Genomic DNA, 19,613 nt, shown 5'->3' with positions numbered 1-19,613 from the left:
TAAAGACCCAGGAAATTCCTTTCCTTGGGGCATTCTGCTTATACAAACTGAGTCATCCTACCGGATAATCAGGCATCTGCCATCTTCTCCAAATGGCACCTAAATGCAGTTCAGGCAGCATCCAGGGTTGCATTCCAGTATTTCTGGGAAGTAGCATGAGTCACAGGCATTTTTGTCCTTTGGCTTCTGAAGCATACTTTGCTTGTCATTATCTGTTATAGGAGTCCCTCTTCCCATAAATACTTAAAAGAATATATCTGGATGCCACACCCTTCCGTGTACCACAGAAAGTTTCTGACATGCAGGAGATGCCCAGTTAGTGGTTGAGAAATGAATGAGTGAACAAATTTGGGACCTCAGCCCAAATAAGTAGAGGGAGAAGGGAGAGTAATAAGGGATGGATGGATGGATGGATGGATGGATGGATGGATGGGAAGAAGGATGGGTGAATAACTGGTCCTCACATTCCCATTATGCAGGTGGATAAAGTAAACAAGAGTGAGTAAGGCAGGTCATTCATTGATTCACTCAATAAACATTTATTGGAAATTTACCAGGCTGTTCTCTGGAAATCAGAAATGTATCAGTAGATCTCACCAACTCAATTCTCTCTAGTTTTAAGAAGCTGAACTAGGTCCATTGATATAGGATTTTTGAGGTGGCATTAATGCAGGCCAGTGGGAGCAATGACACAGAAAACAGCAGGGATAGAAGACATGTATAAGTGACTAAAAACACTTTGGAGAATGGAAGTATCTGTATGAGAAGAATATAAATCAGATTAGAGAAGATCCAATAAAGGAAACTTCAGATGTGAGAGTAACCAGGGAGGGGGAAGGGACACTGCTACATTAGGGTTGAATATTTACATTTTTCCGTGGTAAAAGGACATTGAATTTGGTTGACATCACAAACTATCTTTGTTTCCCAACTTCATCAATTGGTAGGTGAGTGGACCTGGAAAAAATATTTCACCTCTCTGAGACTCAGTCTTTTCACTTGTAAAATGGAGATAATGATACTTGACACTGAAGATCACTTTATAAACCAGGGAGCATGCTGCCTGTGCATGATAGATGCTGCTCCATGATTTCCAAGGGTTTGGAGTTTGGCTCAGAGGACATGGAAGGGGAACACTGGGCAAATTTTTCTGAAGACCATGGCCCAGGCCATTAAGCCTCCTGTGGCCAAAAGCCGCATTCTCCTGCCCCTTTCTGTGCCCATCAGTAGGGTTTACCTCTGAAGGCTCCCATGACTCTACCCTGGCTCCCAAGACATGTCATGCTGTCAACCTGAGATCCCCTGTTATAACTAGACTTTGACTGCTTGAGTAGCAGGACTCTTGGAAGTCATCGGTCCTCTCTACATCTGAAGAAGCTAATATTTTACCATTTATGTGTGGGTGAAGAAAAAGTGGGGACTAAGTCTCCCTTAATCACAGAGAAATGAAGAAAATGCCTTGCCAATCTATCCCAGTGTTACATTAATTTGTATGCAGTAAACTTGTAGTACTTTAGCTGTTCATTTCAAGCATGTTTCTTCCTTTTATGACTTCCAGGGTTTCTGTATTGAACCTAGTCCATTGTATAAAATCCCATGCAGATTGAAAGGAATTCCATGTATTGTCTCTATTTCCTAAGTAATTTGTGAATTTGGATCAGTGGATTTGCAGGAAAGATCTTAACAACCAACCATATAGCAAACCTTTAGGTGCCTCTTTTACTTGTCCTCCAAGTCAAGTCCAGGGGTTGTGAGTCTGTGAAGCCTCATGTACCCACAGATGAGAGTGAGTTTCTCCTGCCCCAGTGCTCCACTGCACTCTGTTAATGCTGCCGTTAGAGTTCTAACTCCATGACCCTGGCAGGGTTTGTTTGCATGTCTATCTTCCCTACTGCATGCTCTGAACTCTTGGAAGGATGACACAGTAATCTAGTCATCTTTGTTTTCTAGCAATGAGCATGGTGCCCAGTATATAGAATGTGCTCAGTAAATGCTTGTGGATAAATAAACTGCATGAATGAATGAATGGTGAATGATGGATATTGAGAACCCTCTTATATTTCTATTAAGACTTCTATTGTTTCCCTACACAATAGAGAACCATGCTGAGGAACCAGCTCATGCCTTTCTTCTTGTTATCTTAGTCAATCAACACTTGCAATTCTTTTTACACTGGGCATAGCCTTGAAATCTGGGCTGATGAAGTAAATAGTGATGACCTTCCCTGGCTGTGTTTTTTAACATAAGTGTTTATATTAATGGGTTGTTTCTAGCTGAATCTTTTGAGTATCTGCTTCCTGGGTTAGAAGACAAACTCACATCAATGTGTCCCTCACTTATGCCCTTGTATTGCTTATTAGTAGCACATGAAAGGGAGGAATCTTTAGTCCCCAGTTTTCAATCCCCTTCAGCAGACTGTGTTGCTTTTAGTAAATTATAGAAAGTTAACAACAAAGCTATTGTTATTTTTATTAGAATTAGACTCTCCTAATTGACTGTTTTAACTCCAACTTTCTTCAAAGTCTTCTGTGAAAATTACAGTACTGACACCTGCTGTGTGGAGGTATTTGTACTTGTATCTCTATCTCGCCTCACCATCACTAACTGCGCTGCTTTCTGTTCAGTTTAGTTGTCTGCTTTTTTGTGTGTTTGTATTTACAGCTGGTGAAAATAAGTTTGCATTTATGAAAGGATAACCTCTGAGCATCTGTTAATGGGATGGGGGCCACACTAAATTGTGAGGATTCAGAAAAGAATGAAATATGTTCATGGTCTCAAGGGACTTACCATCTAGGGAACAAGTCAAATAAACAAATAGAGTGATGTGTGCAAGGAATTATGGGCATGATGAGAAGAGATGCCCATGGTGCCCACTGGGCGATGTAGTAGGTACCATCTAGGGAACAAGTCAAATAAACAAATAGAGTGTTGTGTGCAAGGAATTATGGGCATGATGAGAAGAGATGGAAGACTAGAGTGGAGTAGTCTTTTTAGAGAAGGTTAGATTTGGGTTGAACCTGAAAGATAAATAGTAATTCATTCAGCAGACAAAAAGAGAAGGAAAATTGCAGACAGTAGTAATAGGTGCAAAGGCTCGAAAATGTGGAAGACATAGTGAGTTTGGGGAAGTACAAATGGTTTTGAAATGGTTGGAAAACAGGCAGGGTTAATCTCCAAGTATAGCAGCTAAATATTAGCCCTGAGACCAGAGCATAGATGGGAAGGAAATGTATCTGGTAAAAATAAGTTAGGGTCATATCACAAAGAGTCTTGAATGCCAGACGAAAGATCTGGACTTTCTCGTGTGTGTGTGTGTGTGTGTGTGTGTGTTGGGAAGGTTGATATTTACACTGAAGAATTTTAAATAAATGAATAAAAAATCAGAGTTGTGCTCCATCAAGAGCATTTCCATCAATCCTGACCAGTTCATTTTATTCTACCTAATATATATATTTTTTCTTTAAGCAGATGGTCCTGGAATGTCCTTGCTGGATGCCATCTTGTTTAGTTTAACCCCCTCCTCTTTGTTATTTTAACCTAAACCCAGGTAATCAAGGCCAAGATTTTAATTGTCTCCAGCATCAGGCAGAATAGGGCTGGTGGTTATTTTAAAAGGCCCCTGCCTGCTTGAGTGAGAGAGAAAACCAATGGGGTTTGTGCCCAAGAGTATTTCCAGTCTTTGTGCTTCCCGCTCAGCATTTCTGGGGCACTTTGCAACAGGCTTTGTAAAGATTTAGTTGAAAATCAACTATGGATTCTTCCCTAATTGACTTGGCCAGGCTTAATCTGTTATTGGTCAAGCCAAGCTGGCTTCTATTATGCAGTGCACTGAGGATTTCCGGCGTTGCTCTTATCCTAATGGAGGCTGGCTGTTTTTAGAAGCAAATCTTGGTGTTGGTGAAGGCCGGTATCATTGTGTCCTCTGAACTGAATCCAGAAGGACACCCATCTGATATAGCATTTAGACCTTTGACTACAAAGAGTGAGTCTTGGATTTGGCATTTATATGCTAGAAGGTTGTGTGGTTTTTTTTGTTTTTTGTTTTTTTGTTCTGCTTTTCTCCCTAAGAGATAAAACAAAACTTCCTATTTGTTTCTGCCTCTTTGGGTTGATTTGTGGAAATGCTTAGGGTACCCAGTCCAAGGAGGCAAAGGGACATCTTCAGAGAGTGGCTTCTCTTGGCCCAGGAGACTGAGGAGTGACCTCAGAAGACAGGGAAGGGCTGTCCTATCACTGCAGGCCCAGTACCTCTGGCCTTTGCTGAACCCCCTCCCTTGAGGTTGTCCAGTCCTTAACACATAGATTTACATGGCTGGGGAAAGAGAATAGACATTGTGTTGTAGGGTTGGGATAATTTGTGAGCACTATTAGCATTGAACCATTACTGGAAGTTGTTTGTGTCAACAGAAGAGGGACAAAAGAGAGCCTGTGTCTGGAGACTTTATGGAGATAGAAAAGCAGACCATCAGGGCAAGCCCAGAGGAGAAAGCTCACGTCTGCCTCTGGAGTTCATGTGAACTAAGGAGAGGAGTGGAGAGTCCCATTTTTCCTATGATCCTGGAAGGATGTTAGATTTCCATTTGCATGATGTGGTGAGGGCATGCTGTATATATTTATGGTCACTCAGAAGTAACCTGCCCCTTCCCCACCCCTATCAGTCACTCTGACAATCCCTTGCTGGTTCTTTGAAGAGTTTGCACAGTTTTGCTGGAGGAAGTCACTTATGGAAAGAACATTTACACTATAGAGTTTGCCATAGACTCAAGATCAACTTAGAACTCTATAAAGAAAGATATAGTCATATGTATATACATAAACATAGACAGATATTTTATAGGTTTTAGAAAGCCAGTCTAACATCTGATTTGCTTTCCTTATTAATTCCTTTCCCCTTTACTTCCTTTGCCCTCATCCGCACCCCCGACTCTAAGTGAATTCCTCAGCAATGCCTCATTTAAGAGATGCTATAGACCAGTGGTTCTCAACCTTGGCTGCACATTAGAATCACCTGGGAATCTTTTTAAAATCCTGATTTCTGGGCCTCATCCTCCGGAAATTCTGTTTCTTTGTTACTAATGTTGTGGCCCCACCCCATAACAAAGAAACAGAATTTCCGGAGGATGAGGCCCAGAAATCAGGATTTTAAAAAGATTCCCAGGTGATTCTAATGTGCAGCCAAGGTTGAGAGCCACTGCTATAGACCCTGAATTTGAACTGCCTCCCAGAGCTTGATTTTTAAGATTTCTCCTCCACAACCACTCCCCAGTCCCCTTTGACCTCCCAGTTAGCCAGGCCAACATTCCATGGCCCAACCTTGACAAATCTGTGCCTTCTGGTGCATCTCGCCACCAACTGGCACCTGTTAATCTCCTAGAGCCTGCTGAGTACCCATTGGGCATCAAGGACAATGGCAGGGATAGGGCTGTATCAGAGCAATAACACACATTGTGGGCCCAAGCGAACTGCTGGTTCAAAAGCAGTAGTGCAAATGTTCCCCATGTGTTCTCTTTTTTGAAACTTCTGCTGTGATGAGGGCTATTGCTCTGTGAACTTTTATTTTTTAGTTTTGAATCCCAGTTTTTCACTCTTTATTTGAATATTCTAGAATCTTGAAGCTTGTCCAAGAGAATGAGAATCATGGCTCTATAGCAAATCAGACCTGAAGGGAATTTAAACTATTATCAATGAAGATGCCTAAGTCCACTGAAACAGAGAGAATTGTCCAAGAGCATACAGCCAGTTATATCCAGGACTAGCAGTCCAGCCTCCTAACTTTTGTTTAGTGCTTTTACCTTAAGTTTGTGCTCATCTAGCATAGAAGTATGCAGTATGCATCACAGCCATCTGTATGTATTGATATATTTATTCCAATTAGAGTAAAATTGCACATCACAGGTAGCATTATTGAGTAATTAAGTGGCCGACATTGTTCTAAGCACTTTATATATGCAATAACATTTACCCTTATGACAACCCCATTAGGTGGACATTATTATTATTATTATTATTATTATTATTATTAATTTACATTAGAAATACCTGAGACATGGAGAAGTTAAATACCTTGCCCTCAGTATATAAGAAAGTCCTATTAGATTGTAATTTTCTGGCACTGTGTTTGCATCAGCAAATATGTACTGAGCAACTGGAATGGATGAAGCCCTTTCTAGTGGGAAATAAAGACTTGTGAGTAGCTCCATCCCAATAGCATACAGTGATGGCTGCAACAGGCATGTACAAGGAGTGGGCATTGGAATGGTCTTGGGTATGCATAGGAGTTTGCTAGCTTGAGAATGAATGAATGCTTATTGTGCACAAATGGATAATGTGTTCAGGGGAAATCAGGAGGGCGAGAAGTTCAGGGTGCTAAAAGGCAGAAGCATGGTGGTTGTGGTGGAGATGTTGGTAGACAGGGCTAGAGAGGCAGGTTGGGAGCCAACTGTGAAGTACCAGCATTCCAAGATAAGTAATTTGGATTATATCCAGTAAACAGAGGGGAGCCAAGGGAAATTTTTATGAGTAGGGAAGTGACAGAATCAGGACCCAAGAGACTATAGAAGCATAGGACAACTGGGGACAAGGACACAGTGAGGAGACTGATGCAGTTGTCCAGGTGGAAATGAGGGCCTGGACTCCTCACAGCAACATCTGATGGGCACAGGCTGCTTCCGCTTGTTTTTCACGCTGCTACTGGGGCTTGGAATGCTTTCTTTCATCCAGTCTTGCTGGAACTGCAGGCCCATCTTTGAAGGCTAAGTGTAGGTGTTTGATACGGAGAGTCTCCTTAGAACAGGCATGCACGCTCCCTCCCTTGTGCTCTGCTGTCTCTGTACATTCTTCTTCCTCCCTCGGCACACATAAAGTCGTGTTGCACGTCTTTGTGTACATTTCTCTTTTCTGCTTACACCCAGCTCCTTGAAGGCAGAACCAGACCTCTGCCTCCTTAAATACTTGGCACAGTGCCTGACATTCAGTGAACTCTCAATAAATGTGAGATGAATGAATAAACTTACTAAATAAAGGCAGCGACTATGGATATGGAAAGAACAGGCCAAATTTGGGAGATGATTTTTTTAAAGTTACATCAGGGTTTGGAAAGCCATGGCCCATGGGCCAACCCCAGCCCCCTTCTCTACTGCTTTTGTAAATAAAGTTTTGTGGGAACACAACCAAGCTCATCTGTCTACGTTTTGTCTGTAGCTGCTTTCATGCTACAATGGCAGAGTTAATTCATTGTGACAAGACCAGATGGCCTGCAAATGCAAAAATGTTTACTCTCTGGACCTTTGCTGTTAAAGTTTGTCACCTCTGAATTAAGTGACCAGGATCAGTGAATGGAAAAAAAGGGGGGGGGGTGGTGACAGAGAGGAAAAAGTCAAGACTTTTCCTTTTCTCTTATCTAGTACAGCACTTGGATCCCAGGTGATAGCATTGACCAGTAGGCCTGCAGGGACTGAGAAGGCAACACCCAGGACTGTAGGGCAGGAGGAAAAGGGAGCCTAAGAAAGCGAGGTAGAAAGAGACTGTATAAGGAACACCAGGGCCGTGAACTACAAGGCGGAGTTGATCTACATCCTGTTTCTCCCTGGTGAAGCTTCTCGTGCTTGTCCTCTCTTTTAGTCATCCAGTTTGGCTTTGTTACCCTCTTTGTGGCCTCCTTTCCTCTGGCACCTGTATTTGCCCTCCTCAACAATGTCATTGAAGTGCGGCTGGATGCAAAGAAGTTTGTCACGGAGCTGAGACGGCCAGATGCTGTGAGAACCAAAGATATCGGTATGTCCCCGATAGAGGCGGTAGAAAACCCATCCCCACCGTCACCTTCTCACTGTGTTGGGAATCCATAGGGTTGGGGAAGCCCTTGCTTCTTCACCCCTTTGAGCTTCTCATCCTCATCCTCAGATCTTCAGGTACTGGGAGGCTTTCAGAGGCTACGTTTTCCACCCCAGTTGCACCCCTGGTTTCTAGACAGGGGAGTACCTGAACCTCTCCAGACAAGCCCACTCCTAGGGGCCCAGTAACCCTTCCCCAGTAACATGCCTGCAGAGCATCACCCTGAGCTGCAAGGTTGCCATCACTGGGCCAAGAGCGGGAGTAAGCCAGACGCCTTCCATTCTGTCTTACAGGGATTTGGTTTGACATTCTCTCCGGAATCGGCAAGTTCTCCGTTATCAGCAATGTAAGTGCTTACATTCATGACACCCTAACTCTGTGGGAAGGGCATTCCTGAGGAGCTCAGGTTTTACAAGCAGGACACCAGTCCTTGTCACCTCTCAGTCTTTTCCATTTGGAGCTTTATTTAAGATAGGCCCCTGGTTAATAGTGTGTATAAGCCTTCTAACTCATCATGCTGTTGCCAGAACCATGCCACTTAATTGTTAATTTCATTAAGAGAAAGAAGGGTAATTACCCACCACAATGCAAAACTTCTCCTTAAGAGGCAAAATCAGATCTTTGCTCAGAGCCATGAATAATGAGGAAAGAATTCCACGTATCTATCCATCTCTTTCCTTTCTTTTCTACTCCTGAGCTAAACAATACCTGGAGCATTGCCCAGGCTGCAATTCCTAATTACGGTTCCTCCAGGTTGTCAATATGAAGTCTTAATTATCCCCATGGCACTGCGTGGGTGAAGATAGGACATGGAAGAAGAGGGGTCCTACCTGTTGTGACTTCCTTAACTGCCTTGCCAGACATGTCCACATTTCAAAGGAAATCCTTCTGGGCCCAAGCCAACAGCTCCTTTTGCTTCTGCCTTCTGTAATGATGGTGACCAGGCAGGGCCTCCTCTTCCATCTCTCAAGAAAATATCAGCCAGCTTAGTGAACACCAAGACACCCATAGCCTATTTGTAAGAGAAACGTTGATCCTAGGTGTGACCTGGTTCCATATCAAGAACACGTAAACTGGCTGGAGAGGTGTGAGGGGCGGCAGAGAGAATCAACTCATTGCATTTTGAATGTTTGATGTAAGAAACACACATTTTGAGAAATAAGGTGCAATTTGGAAAATAGATCAATAACTACTTTGGAGTTGTGTCTACTAAAGAAGAGGCCCTGAGTACTAAGCACTTTCTACCTATACAGTACAAGGAAAGAAGCTGTACTTTACTGACATAAGACTTTTTCACTTATCTTTGAAAATGACATCCCCAAAAGGAGGTGTGCAGGAGTCAGCTGATCAATGTTTCTCTCTCATCGATGTTTCTAAGTCTCTATTCCTCTCCCTTCGTCTCTGTAAAAAATCAATAAAATATATTAAAAAAAAAAAGAAGAGGCCCTGAGTATTAAGCACTTTCTACCTATACAGTACAAGGAAAGAAGCTGTACTTTACTGACCTCTCTAAGACTTTTTCAGTTATCTTTGAAAATGGGAAAGAATAAGAGTACCCACCAAACAGGATCATTCTGGAAGTTAAACGAGATGATAAAAGGACTGATAGCCAGTGCTCAGTAGGTGTAGCTGTGCTTGTTATAAGTAGGTCACTCGTTCTCAAATATGGTTATGACCATTCACACTCATATGTACATTGAGAAAACAATGCCTAAACTACATTTTTAAAAAGGGCTTTAATTGTTGATGTGGAATATAGTATGAACACTTGCCAAAAGGATTTAAGATTTTCCTTGCAGAAAGTATGTCCACATTCAAACATATAATCATTCATTTGTCATTTGGTTTGCTCCATAGACATTTATAGAGTGCTTAGATATGCCAGACGCTATGCTGGGTATGTGTGGTTCCATCCATGAGGACCCAATCATTTACCCTCTGTGTCTCACTTTTCCTAAGTAAAATGAATGAAAGAATCATTTCCATTATATAATGTGCCAAAAAGTGCCAAGAGGTCATGGTCAAATTGAGGAAAGTGTGGAACCACATCCTTGGTATTCCTGGCTTTCTAGTGTCACTCAGGGGCAGATGTACCTGGTCATTCAGAATCCTTGCTCATTGTACTTAAGTGGCACTTTCATCAGTTGGTAATTTTCTCAAAAAATCTTCCACTCTGCTTTGTCTTGGTCAATACCAATGATCTCAGAGGTGATTTATTCCCTCCAGCACCAAATGGTGCAAATGGCTTAGCATTCTTTGCTACAGTGGTTGTAATTTACTCCCTTAACAGCCACTGTCTTATGGATTTGCTTACACATGCATGGCAAAGGTGGAAAAGCCAGAGAACTCAGAGAGCTCTGAGCTATGACAGCTCAGAGATAAGGACTTCTGCATCAATCAGAGCAGCAGCTCTGGATGGGGAGACCATGAGGGGATAGTCTTTCAGCCAGATGGGCCCTGTGCCAACTGGACAGCATCCATCCTGACCTCTCCTCAAGTGCTTGTGGTTTTGTTCCTCAGGCTTTTGTCATTGCCATCACCTCCGACTTTATCCCCCGCCTTGTGTACCAGTACTCCTATAGTCACAATGGGACTCTGCATGGCTTTGTCAACCACACCCTCTCCTTTTTCAACGTCAGTCAGCTGAAGGAGGGAACACAACCTGAAAACTCACAGTTTGACCAGGATGTTCAGTTCTGCAGGTAAAGTAATGATGAGGAGGAGGGAGGCAAAGGACCTGAAATGATAGATCCAAATAATTATCTGGATGACCAAGACTTAGATCATTCTCCTTTCCCTCTGTCTCCTAACCCACCCCCAATTTCTATAAATTAATTTCCATGAATCAACAAATACTTATTGAGTGCCTTTTGTTAGATACTGTGGAGCAGACAAAGAAATATATAACCTCTTTTTTACCATCAAGGGGTTTATGGTCTGATTAGAAAGAAAACAAGCAGAACATATAGGAAATGGCAAGTTATTCAGTGATTATATCTAGTATGGACCATAAACATTGTAGGTATTTAGAGGAGAGGGAGATCACTTTTGGTTAGAATGGAGAAGGTAGGTTTCCTGGAGGGACCAAGAGGAATTCTAGGACTCTAGGTGGGGAGTCAGCATGAACAAAGTCATGGGGGTGGGGATAAATTTGGGCTATTAGATAAACACTTAGGGGGCTAGGTGATGTAGTTAGCAAAGAGTGTGCTTAAGAGAATAATATAGGAAATACAATATAGGTAGAAATTCCTAGGATAATATAAGCCAAAAACGTTGTTGAACTTGAATAGATAGGATAAAATAGTTGCTGGGAAATTTTGAAATCTTATAAGAATTATAATGTGATATAATAAGATATTGACCTTTTTGGTGACAAGGAATGACAGGATAAAGGGTAGGCTTAGGAAAATTGATCTGGTCTTACTGAGGAAGATAAACTAGAATTGGGGGAACTCAGGGTGGGCAGCTGAACTACTGCATCATTCAGACATGAACCATGGTGGGAGCAGACCAGGGTGGTGGAGGAGAAAGAGAAAAAATGAACTATTTTATTAACATATTGCAAAGTTAGTGATAAGACACATTAGAGAGAGTCTGAGTTAAAGATATCACCAAAATTTGGACTAAAGTAAGAGGACTAGGAAATTGTGGGTCCATTGACAGAGATGGGGATGACGCTGAGTGAATCTAATTTTATGGTACATGTAATAAATTTGATTTCAATCATGTTGCATTGAAAATAATGGCAGGAAGTCCAAGGGGAAATTTTCACCTAACTCCTAGACCCAAACTGGAATTCCAGAGAGGTCCAGGTTAGAGTTATGATTAAAAGTTTAGCCCTAGCAGGTTTGGCTCAGTGGATAGAGCATCGGCCTGCAGACTGAAGGGTCCCAGGTTCAATTCCGGTCAAGGGCATGTACCTTGGTTGCAGGCACATCCCCAGAAGGGGGTGTGCAGGAGGCAGCTGATTGATGTTTCTCTCATCAACGTTTCTAACTCTCTATCCCTCTCCCTTCCTCTCTGTAAAAAATCAATAAAATATATATTTAAAAAATTTTTTAAACACAGGGATTATTGAAGCTAAAACCCAGAAAACTCTCCATTATTTATCCAAGAAGGGCAAATAAAGAGAAGAAGATTAAAAAGGACTAAATTATTTAACACTTTTGTACCCTGATGAAATGATAGTCCTCATAAAGGACTTAATCAAAGATCACACTTCATAAATAAAAAAATATAGAACAATAACTACAACAAAAATAAAAACCTAGGGAAAGGTATTGTTGGGAAAATATAAGACTTTCTTGGACTATCCCCAGTGGTGTCTGACGTAAAAGCTGTCGATGACTCCATCGAAGAAGCAGCGTTTCAGCTGTGCTTGCAGCAGTTATAACCCTGGGCATGTCTGTCACGCTTTCCTACCTGAGACACCTTGGTACTGAAGATCAGCCATTTGTAAGATGGCTGCTTCAGTTCAATTTCATAGTCTGAGGCCACAAAAGGGAGAAAATGAATTGGTCTTCCAACCTAGATGACTGAGTTAAACAACCTTACTAATCTGTGACTTAAATAGAAGGGTATTCTGGACCCAGGACCAGTAACTTTAGCCAACCAAGAAAATACTCAAAATCAGAGACCAGATTAAATTTATTCATAGACATCAATTTATATCAGCCTCAATGTTTTAAGAATTTTTATACCTGGGACTATGGAGACTCTAGCTCTTAGACTAAAGTCATATTACTAGACTATGCACTACCCTGGCCACTCTTCTGTGTGTTTGGAGTGCCAGACTGTCCAGGGTGCTGGATTTTGGTCTGTGGATCCAACAGACATACTTCTACTGCTCAGAGAGGATCTGTACCGGCTCTAGGCCTTTTCTAGTAGCATCTAGATCTGCTCCAGAAGAGTCCATGGAGTCAGTCAACAGGTTTACATTAAATAAGCAGGCACTGAAAAGTGCAAATTATACAATTATTTTTTATCACTGGAAGGTACCACAGAAATCATCTTGTTGAAACTCCTCATTCTACATAAAAAGAAACTGAGGCTTAGAAAATTGAAGAATTCCCCAAGATTACAGAGGTTTCTAGTGACAGATCCTGAGCTAAAATTCATGTCTATCCAAGAACACAAACCTCCACACCCATGTGTAGGGGGAGCGGTGGGGAGGGGAGGAACAATACCAGTGTGACTTGTATGTGGAGATAAGGCTAACACTATCTGCTTCTTTAGTTAGTCTAGAAGCACATGTTCGTCCAGAGCACCGAGGTTTGCTGATATTTTCCCTACTATCAGATCTTCCAGTAACACATATGAATATGCTTTCCAGATATATCAGTGGCCTAAACTGCCTTAAACACAAAGTGACTTTAATGAACCCCATAGTGAAAGTTGAGGGTAAACCTACTTTTAGGCAAGGTTTGATTCAACCAAGTTTGCTCTAACCAAATCTTTCTCCATCTCCCAAGTCCATTCCAATTGACATTGACTATAGCTTTAAGATCTGCATGACCAGCAGCTACAGGCCAGTGGGATAAAAGCCCATAACTCTTTCCCAATGACCCCAGCAAAAGTTTCACTGCAGCTCATTGATTAGGATCAGTATGCATGCCCTACCCATAACCAATCACTCTAACCAGAGAAATGTGATATTCTCCATGGCTTTGGGGCCATTGATGTGGGCTTTGGAGGGTGAAATCATCTCCAGCTGAAGCACGTGATCTCTGAGTTGGAGGTAGCTCCTTAGTGAGAAGACAAGATGAATGGATACCACTTGGCTAAAACAACACATGCCCAGGACATCAGGTATTAGTATACATGGATCAGATTGAGCTTTATTGTATCCACCTTCAGAGTCACAGGATTTTCCAGCCAGTTGTAAGACCTCAGTAACTCTTCTCTCCATTGTTTCCATGCAAGTAGATGGGATTATGGCTTATCTGTACCCCACCTTTTTAAATTTAAATTCTTTATTGTTTAAAGTATTACACATGTCTCCTTTTCCCCCCGTTGACCTCTTCTCAGCTGTTCCCACCCCCCTGTACATGCCCTTACCCCCCCTACTGTTTGTGTCCTTGGGTTATGCTTATATGCATGCATACAAGTCCTTTGGTTGATCTCTTACCCTCCTCTCCCCTGCTTTCCCTCTGAGGTTGGATGGTCTGTTTGATGCTTCTATGTCTCTGGATCTATTTTTGTTCATTAGTTTATGTTGTTCATTATACTCCACAAATGAGTGAGATCATGTGATATTTATCTTTCTCTGACTAGCTTATTTCGCTTAGCATAATGCTCTCCAAGTCATCCATGCTGTTGCAAATGGTAAAAGTTCCTTCTTTTTTACAGCAGCATACTATTCCATTGTGCCCTCCCCTTCTTTTTAAATTCTGTGACTGACTAGAAGAATTATTAATAGGTGCATGCATGGGGAGTATATTCTATATTTCTATCAAGAAAATTTATTCACAGAAAATAGATCATTCCTATTGATCCTTCCAGCCCATGGCTGCCCTTCATCTGCTTCTTGCTGAATGTTTCAATGATTTTTGGAACATCTGATTGTTTTTTTCTTATTTGGTACCAATGAGGATTATAGGTTCACTAATGCAACTGGTTTTGAGACCTTAATGGCTTGGCATTGGTTATGTGATAGGGAATAAGACACAGTGCCTCCCTCAAGGAGTCTAGATAGAGGAGATGAGTAAGTAAATAAGCAATTAAAATATAGTTTTAATCATTTACAATGGAATCACTACAGGGAGCTCTGAGAGCCCTGAGGACAGAGGCCATGCACTTTACTCAGACTTAAGAGGTCAGAGGAAGCTTCAAGGGAGGTGGAATTTGAAGAATGAACAGTAGAAACGTTGAAACTCCTCATTCATGTGACCAAGCTGGCCTGGGTGGTGAGCGGGATGAGAAGAGCAATGCTGGATGGTAAAGGGGGTGTCCAGGAGAGAAGGAGGTCAAGGGAGAGCAGTGTCTTCCAGGTGGAGGGGTGAGTTTGTGAGTGGTTAGGGTTGGAGAGATAGAGATCAGTTTTAAGTAGCTCAGAAGGCACATGAGCCAGACCAAGAAGAGCATGTTGATCATTTGGAAGTGTATGGATTCCCTCTTGGGGCAGCACAGAGCCACTGAGGGATTTAAGGGAGCAGTGATGAGCTCAAACTTTTCCTTGGTGTTATCTCTGTCTGCAGTGTGAAGACTAGTACATTACATTAAACGTAAAGAGACGCCCTACTTCACAAAGTGAGCAGATACCTAGAGAACATGGGCAGCTTATATCTAGACAACCCCTATCAAATTGGTGTATTTTGAAGGCTACCTTTCCTAGATGGGTAAGAATGTTGATGGAAACCTCTACCGCAAATGGTCCTATTCAATGCATGCGGTGTAACCTTATTTGGGTCATCAAATTCTCTGGAGATTTAGCAAGTTGAAGCATAAGCTACTAATGTCTTTGTAAGCTAGGAATTGTTGATGGCTACAAAAAAAGTAAAGGAAAGAGAAAGAAAATGGAAGGAAGGAAGACGAAAAGAGGGAGAAACAGAGAAAGATGAGGAATGGAGAAGGGACTATGGGAGAGAGAGAGAGAGAGAGAGAGAGAGATTATGAGAAACAGAGACAATTCTGTAGCTAGTCCCAAAGCCTGCATTTAAAACTGCTTCCGTGGTAGAATTTGATATTTACCCTGATTTTCTGGCAAATGGTGTTGGGAACTCAATGACCCTTCTTATTCTTAGCTTTCAGTGACCTCTGGAAATAAATGTGGTCAAATAAAACAGGTCTCCGGCTCCAATCAAACCTCACCAGGGTAGAGGTATCTTAAAAATAGCAATAAAAGTTAAGGCAGGTCTCTGGCTCCCAGCATTTTTGCAGCAACATTGGCCTCAACCATCTAACCACTCTAGGAGGGCTGCTCCATAAACAGTCCAGTGACATCAATGTGCAGGCTGATTAGTGCCCATTTGACAAGGTCAAAGGACCACTGTGTCCAGCAGGATGGACGATGTCTTGGGCTCCTGGCTTAGCTGGAAGGGAGCAGAGCGATCAGCAGGACAGGGCCTGGCCGTGGATCTGGGTGCCAGCCTGGAGGAGCCGACCTGGGCATGGTCAACCCAATGGGTCTATTTGGAGGTACTGAGCCTGAAGAAGCAGCATCCTTGGGTGGCCTCTGTTGGGTTTTTCTGCAGTGCCTAAGTTCTTTCATTCCCTGAGGTCCTGTAAAAGCTTTGAAGAGGCGAGTTTCCTTCCAGCCCATGGCTGCCCTTCATCTGCTTCTTGCTGAAACCAGAGGTAAAGTCAGTTTTTCCGGGTGTTGCCTTTCCTGATCTTTATCAACCACTGGATTGACATGGTTCTCATTAGTTCCTAATTGGCTGTAGTGTTTTCCCTTATTAAAGGCCAATTTCAGAAGGCAGTTTTAAGTAGCTCAGATGGTATGAAAATATTGTATGTAATTGTGTTCAGCATTAATTTCCACAGAGACTATTAAAATTTTTTTTACATACCACCATTTGGAGTTGAGAAATGCATTTACTAACTGATTTGTAATATAACTAAAATCTCGTTTTAAAAAAACTACTGATTGTTGATGACCGACTCCTCAGTTTGTTATTTAGGCACCCTTCCTGCCCACTGTGATTGAGTCTTGTGATGAGTTGTGGCAGATGTCACTGTTACTGGTCACCCCTCCAAGTGAGGATGGGAGGGGGACATCTGAGCCAGGAGTCTTTTTCCCCTCTCCGCACCACAGTTGCCCCATCTGTAAAATGAGGACTTGGAATAAATAATCACCAACGATTCTTTTCTGCTTTAAAAAAAATAGTAGTTAATGACACATGTAATATATTAATCAATTCCTACAAAAATTCTAAAGATTACAGGCAACCTCTCCAACTTTGTACCACCTGCACCCTAACCCCTGCCTGGTCCTAGGCATCTTCTCAATAGTGATCTTTTTCAGACATTTTTCCATGCATTCATATAAAATAAATTTGGAGAACCTTTAAGGTATTGTTTCATCGGTTTGTTTTATAATAATGTAATATATTTTGAGTACATGGGAACCTTATATATTTAGGTAATATATAAATTCCACTCAATCAATGTAATTTTTCTTAGTGTTAGATCCAGATAAAACATTAATGTAATCTTAAAGCTAAAATATAATGTTGATTTTTGTACCATTTTCACTTATTGTATGGAAGTCTGTCTCAGTTAACACTATAACTTTGCTCCTGAAAGCTAAGTATAAAAACATACTTGAGTCAACTGAATATTGCTATTAATTACATTCTTCTTTTGAAATTTTGAACCTTTTTTCACTATAAAAGTAGTTCTCCCTAATTATAAATGTATATATGAAAGACTCTCTTCTCAGCCCCCTAATTCTGTAAGTATGTGTATGTATATATAATTCTGTATGTGTATATATGCATGAATACATGTATATGTACATGTATTACATATAATACATATTATATAAATCATAGAACTTAAAATTTATATATTACATAACTAATATATTAGTTATATTAATTATCTATACTAATAAAAGGGTAATATGCAAATTGGTCATGACACCCTCACAGTCACGACTGGATATGCTAATTAATCACGACCAGTATACAAATTGACCATCACTCCAACACACAAGATGGCTGCCCCCATGTGGTCAAAGATGGCCACCACCATGTTGCCATAAGATGGCCTTCAGGGAGGGCAGTTGTGGGTGATCAGGCCAGCAGGGGAGGGCAGTTAGGGGTGACCGGGACAGCAGGGGAGGGCAGTTGGGGGTGAACGGGCCTGCAGGGGAGGGCCGTTGGGGGCAACCAGGCCTGCAGGGGAGGGCTGTTGGAGGGGACTGGGCCTGCAGGGGAGGGCCATTGGGAGTGACCAGGCCTGCAGGGGAGGGCCATTGGGGGGGACTGGGCCTGCAGGAGAAGACTGTTGGGGGTGATTGGGCTGGCAGGGAGGGCTGTTAGGGGCAACCGGGCCAGCAGGGGAGGGCAGTTGGGGGCAATCAGGCTGACAGGGGAACAGTTAGGAGTCAATCAAGCTGGCAAGGGAGTGGTTAGGGGGTTATCAGGCTGGTAGGCAGAAGTGGTTAGGGGCAATCAGGCAGGCAGGCAGGCAAGCAGCTGGGAGCCAACAGTCCTGGATTGTGAGAGGGATATCCGACTGCCTGTTTAGGCCTGATCCCTGTGGGCCCGGTCGCCCCCAACTGCCCTCCCCTGCAGGCTCGGTCCCCTGCAGTTCATGTGCCCTGTGGGATCGGGCCTAAATGAGCAGTCTGACATCCCTCCAGGGGTCCCAGATTGGAGAGTGTGCAGACTGGGCTGAGGGACAGCCCCCTGTGCATGAATTTTATGCACCGAGCGTGATGGCGAACCTATGACACGCGTGTCAGGGGTGACACGCGAACTCATTTTTTTGGTTGATTTTTCTTTGTTAAATGGCATTTAAATATATAAAATAAATATCAAAAATATAAATCTTTGTTTTACTATGGTTGCAAATATCAAAAAATTTCTATATGTGACACGGCACCAGAGTTAAGTTAGGGTTTCTCAAAATGCTGGCATGCTGAGCTCAAAAGGTTTGCCATCACTGCCCTCAACTAATATCTTATGCTCCTGCCTCTCTCTGAGGTCTAGCCTCTAGGAATTTGCCCTCATTTTCTTCTGAGGTCACTTTCTTCTGTCAGGTGGCATTGGCTCAGGCCTGGCTCCCTCTGCAGGACCAACTCCTATTCCCCAGAAAGTCCACAACCCTTTGCCCTCCCAAAGGCTGGAATTTCTCCTATCCTTTGTGACATTTTAATCTCATTCACCGTTCAATGATAATTAATCAAATTTGTGACAAATAAATAAATAAATAAGCAGGAATTAGTTTCTATGCCCACCCTCCCAAGATTTCTCTAGCATGTTCTGCTCCATCACGCTCTCTGTTATGGACATCCAAGTTTCTGTAGCCTAGCAAGCACTTAGTGGGGGAGTGAGAGTCAAGACTTTTCTTCCAGATGACATTGCTATTGACATAAGGAGTTCCTCTGGAGCTTTATGTCTTGACTTGAGGGAAGTGTCCTCTTTCTTTCCCCCTCCATGAAGCAAAAAGAAAACTCAGTCTACTTCCATCAGCTTTATATAGTCTGATGACTTCTCTTTTTACTTCTCTTAACCTTTAAATTTTCAATTCTCTGATTTTTTAAGCTGGGCCGTATTGTCATCTTCTAGTGTCTACTGTTCTTTTAAGTATTGGGTCACTTAATGTCTATTGTTCTCAACTTTGAGGCTTTATTCAAACTTCTGAGATAATTAGAAAGAAATACTAGCATGTGGGAGAGGATTTAAAATAGCACAGTCTAAGCCATTGGTTAACATAGAAAGAAATGGTAACTTGCCCAAAGTTCCACAATTTGCGGCAAAGCTAAAATTATTACTTGGCTCTCCTAATTCTAAGCTATTGTTCTTCAAATGTGCTATTTTGCATTCTGAAAGGAATAATTTATTAGGAAACCACATTTAAAACAAGGTTTTGACCAAGCAGAATAGCTTCACAGAATATAACCTGAGTTCATGAAAAGACCACTTTATAATCAGGTCTATTTTATTACTTGAAAAAATAAATCTCCTCAGATGGACTCCAAATAAGATTAGATTCTTGCTAATTTATTCTTCACAAAGAAAAAAACAAATTCTATTGTTTCATTTTTTCAATCCTCACCCAAGGACATGTGTTTTTTTAAAATTTGATTTCAGAGAGAGAGAGAGAGAGAGAGA

The 19,613-nt window shown here is 42.0% G+C and overlaps 1 protein-coding gene across 1 annotated transcript in view; it reads left to right on the top strand.

Moving 5' to 3' along the window:
• Positions 1-19,613, top strand: part of LOC102245496 (anoctamin-2) — a gene marked incomplete at its 5' end in the record, with an annotated part of 85,701 nt that overhangs the window by 51,896 nt on the left and 14,192 nt on the right. The window contains 3 exons of the mRNA XM_014530750.1: positions 7,621-7,773; positions 8,124-8,176; positions 10,351-10,532. Coding sequence (XP_014386236.1) covers positions 7,621-7,773; positions 8,124-8,176; positions 10,351-10,532 — 388 coding nt within the window. The remainder of the gene's footprint in view (positions 1-7,620; positions 7,774-8,123; positions 8,177-10,350; positions 10,533-19,613) is intronic.

This window comes from Myotis brandtii, unplaced genomic scaffold, assembly GCF_000412655.1.
Source record: "Myotis brandtii unplaced genomic scaffold, ASM41265v1 scaffold772, whole genome shotgun sequence".
Classification (NCBI taxonomy): domain Eukaryota; kingdom Metazoa; phylum Chordata; class Mammalia; order Chiroptera; family Vespertilionidae; genus Myotis; species Myotis brandtii.
Note: the sequence above shows the minus strand (reverse complement) of the source record. Positions and strands in the feature narration are given on the sequence as shown.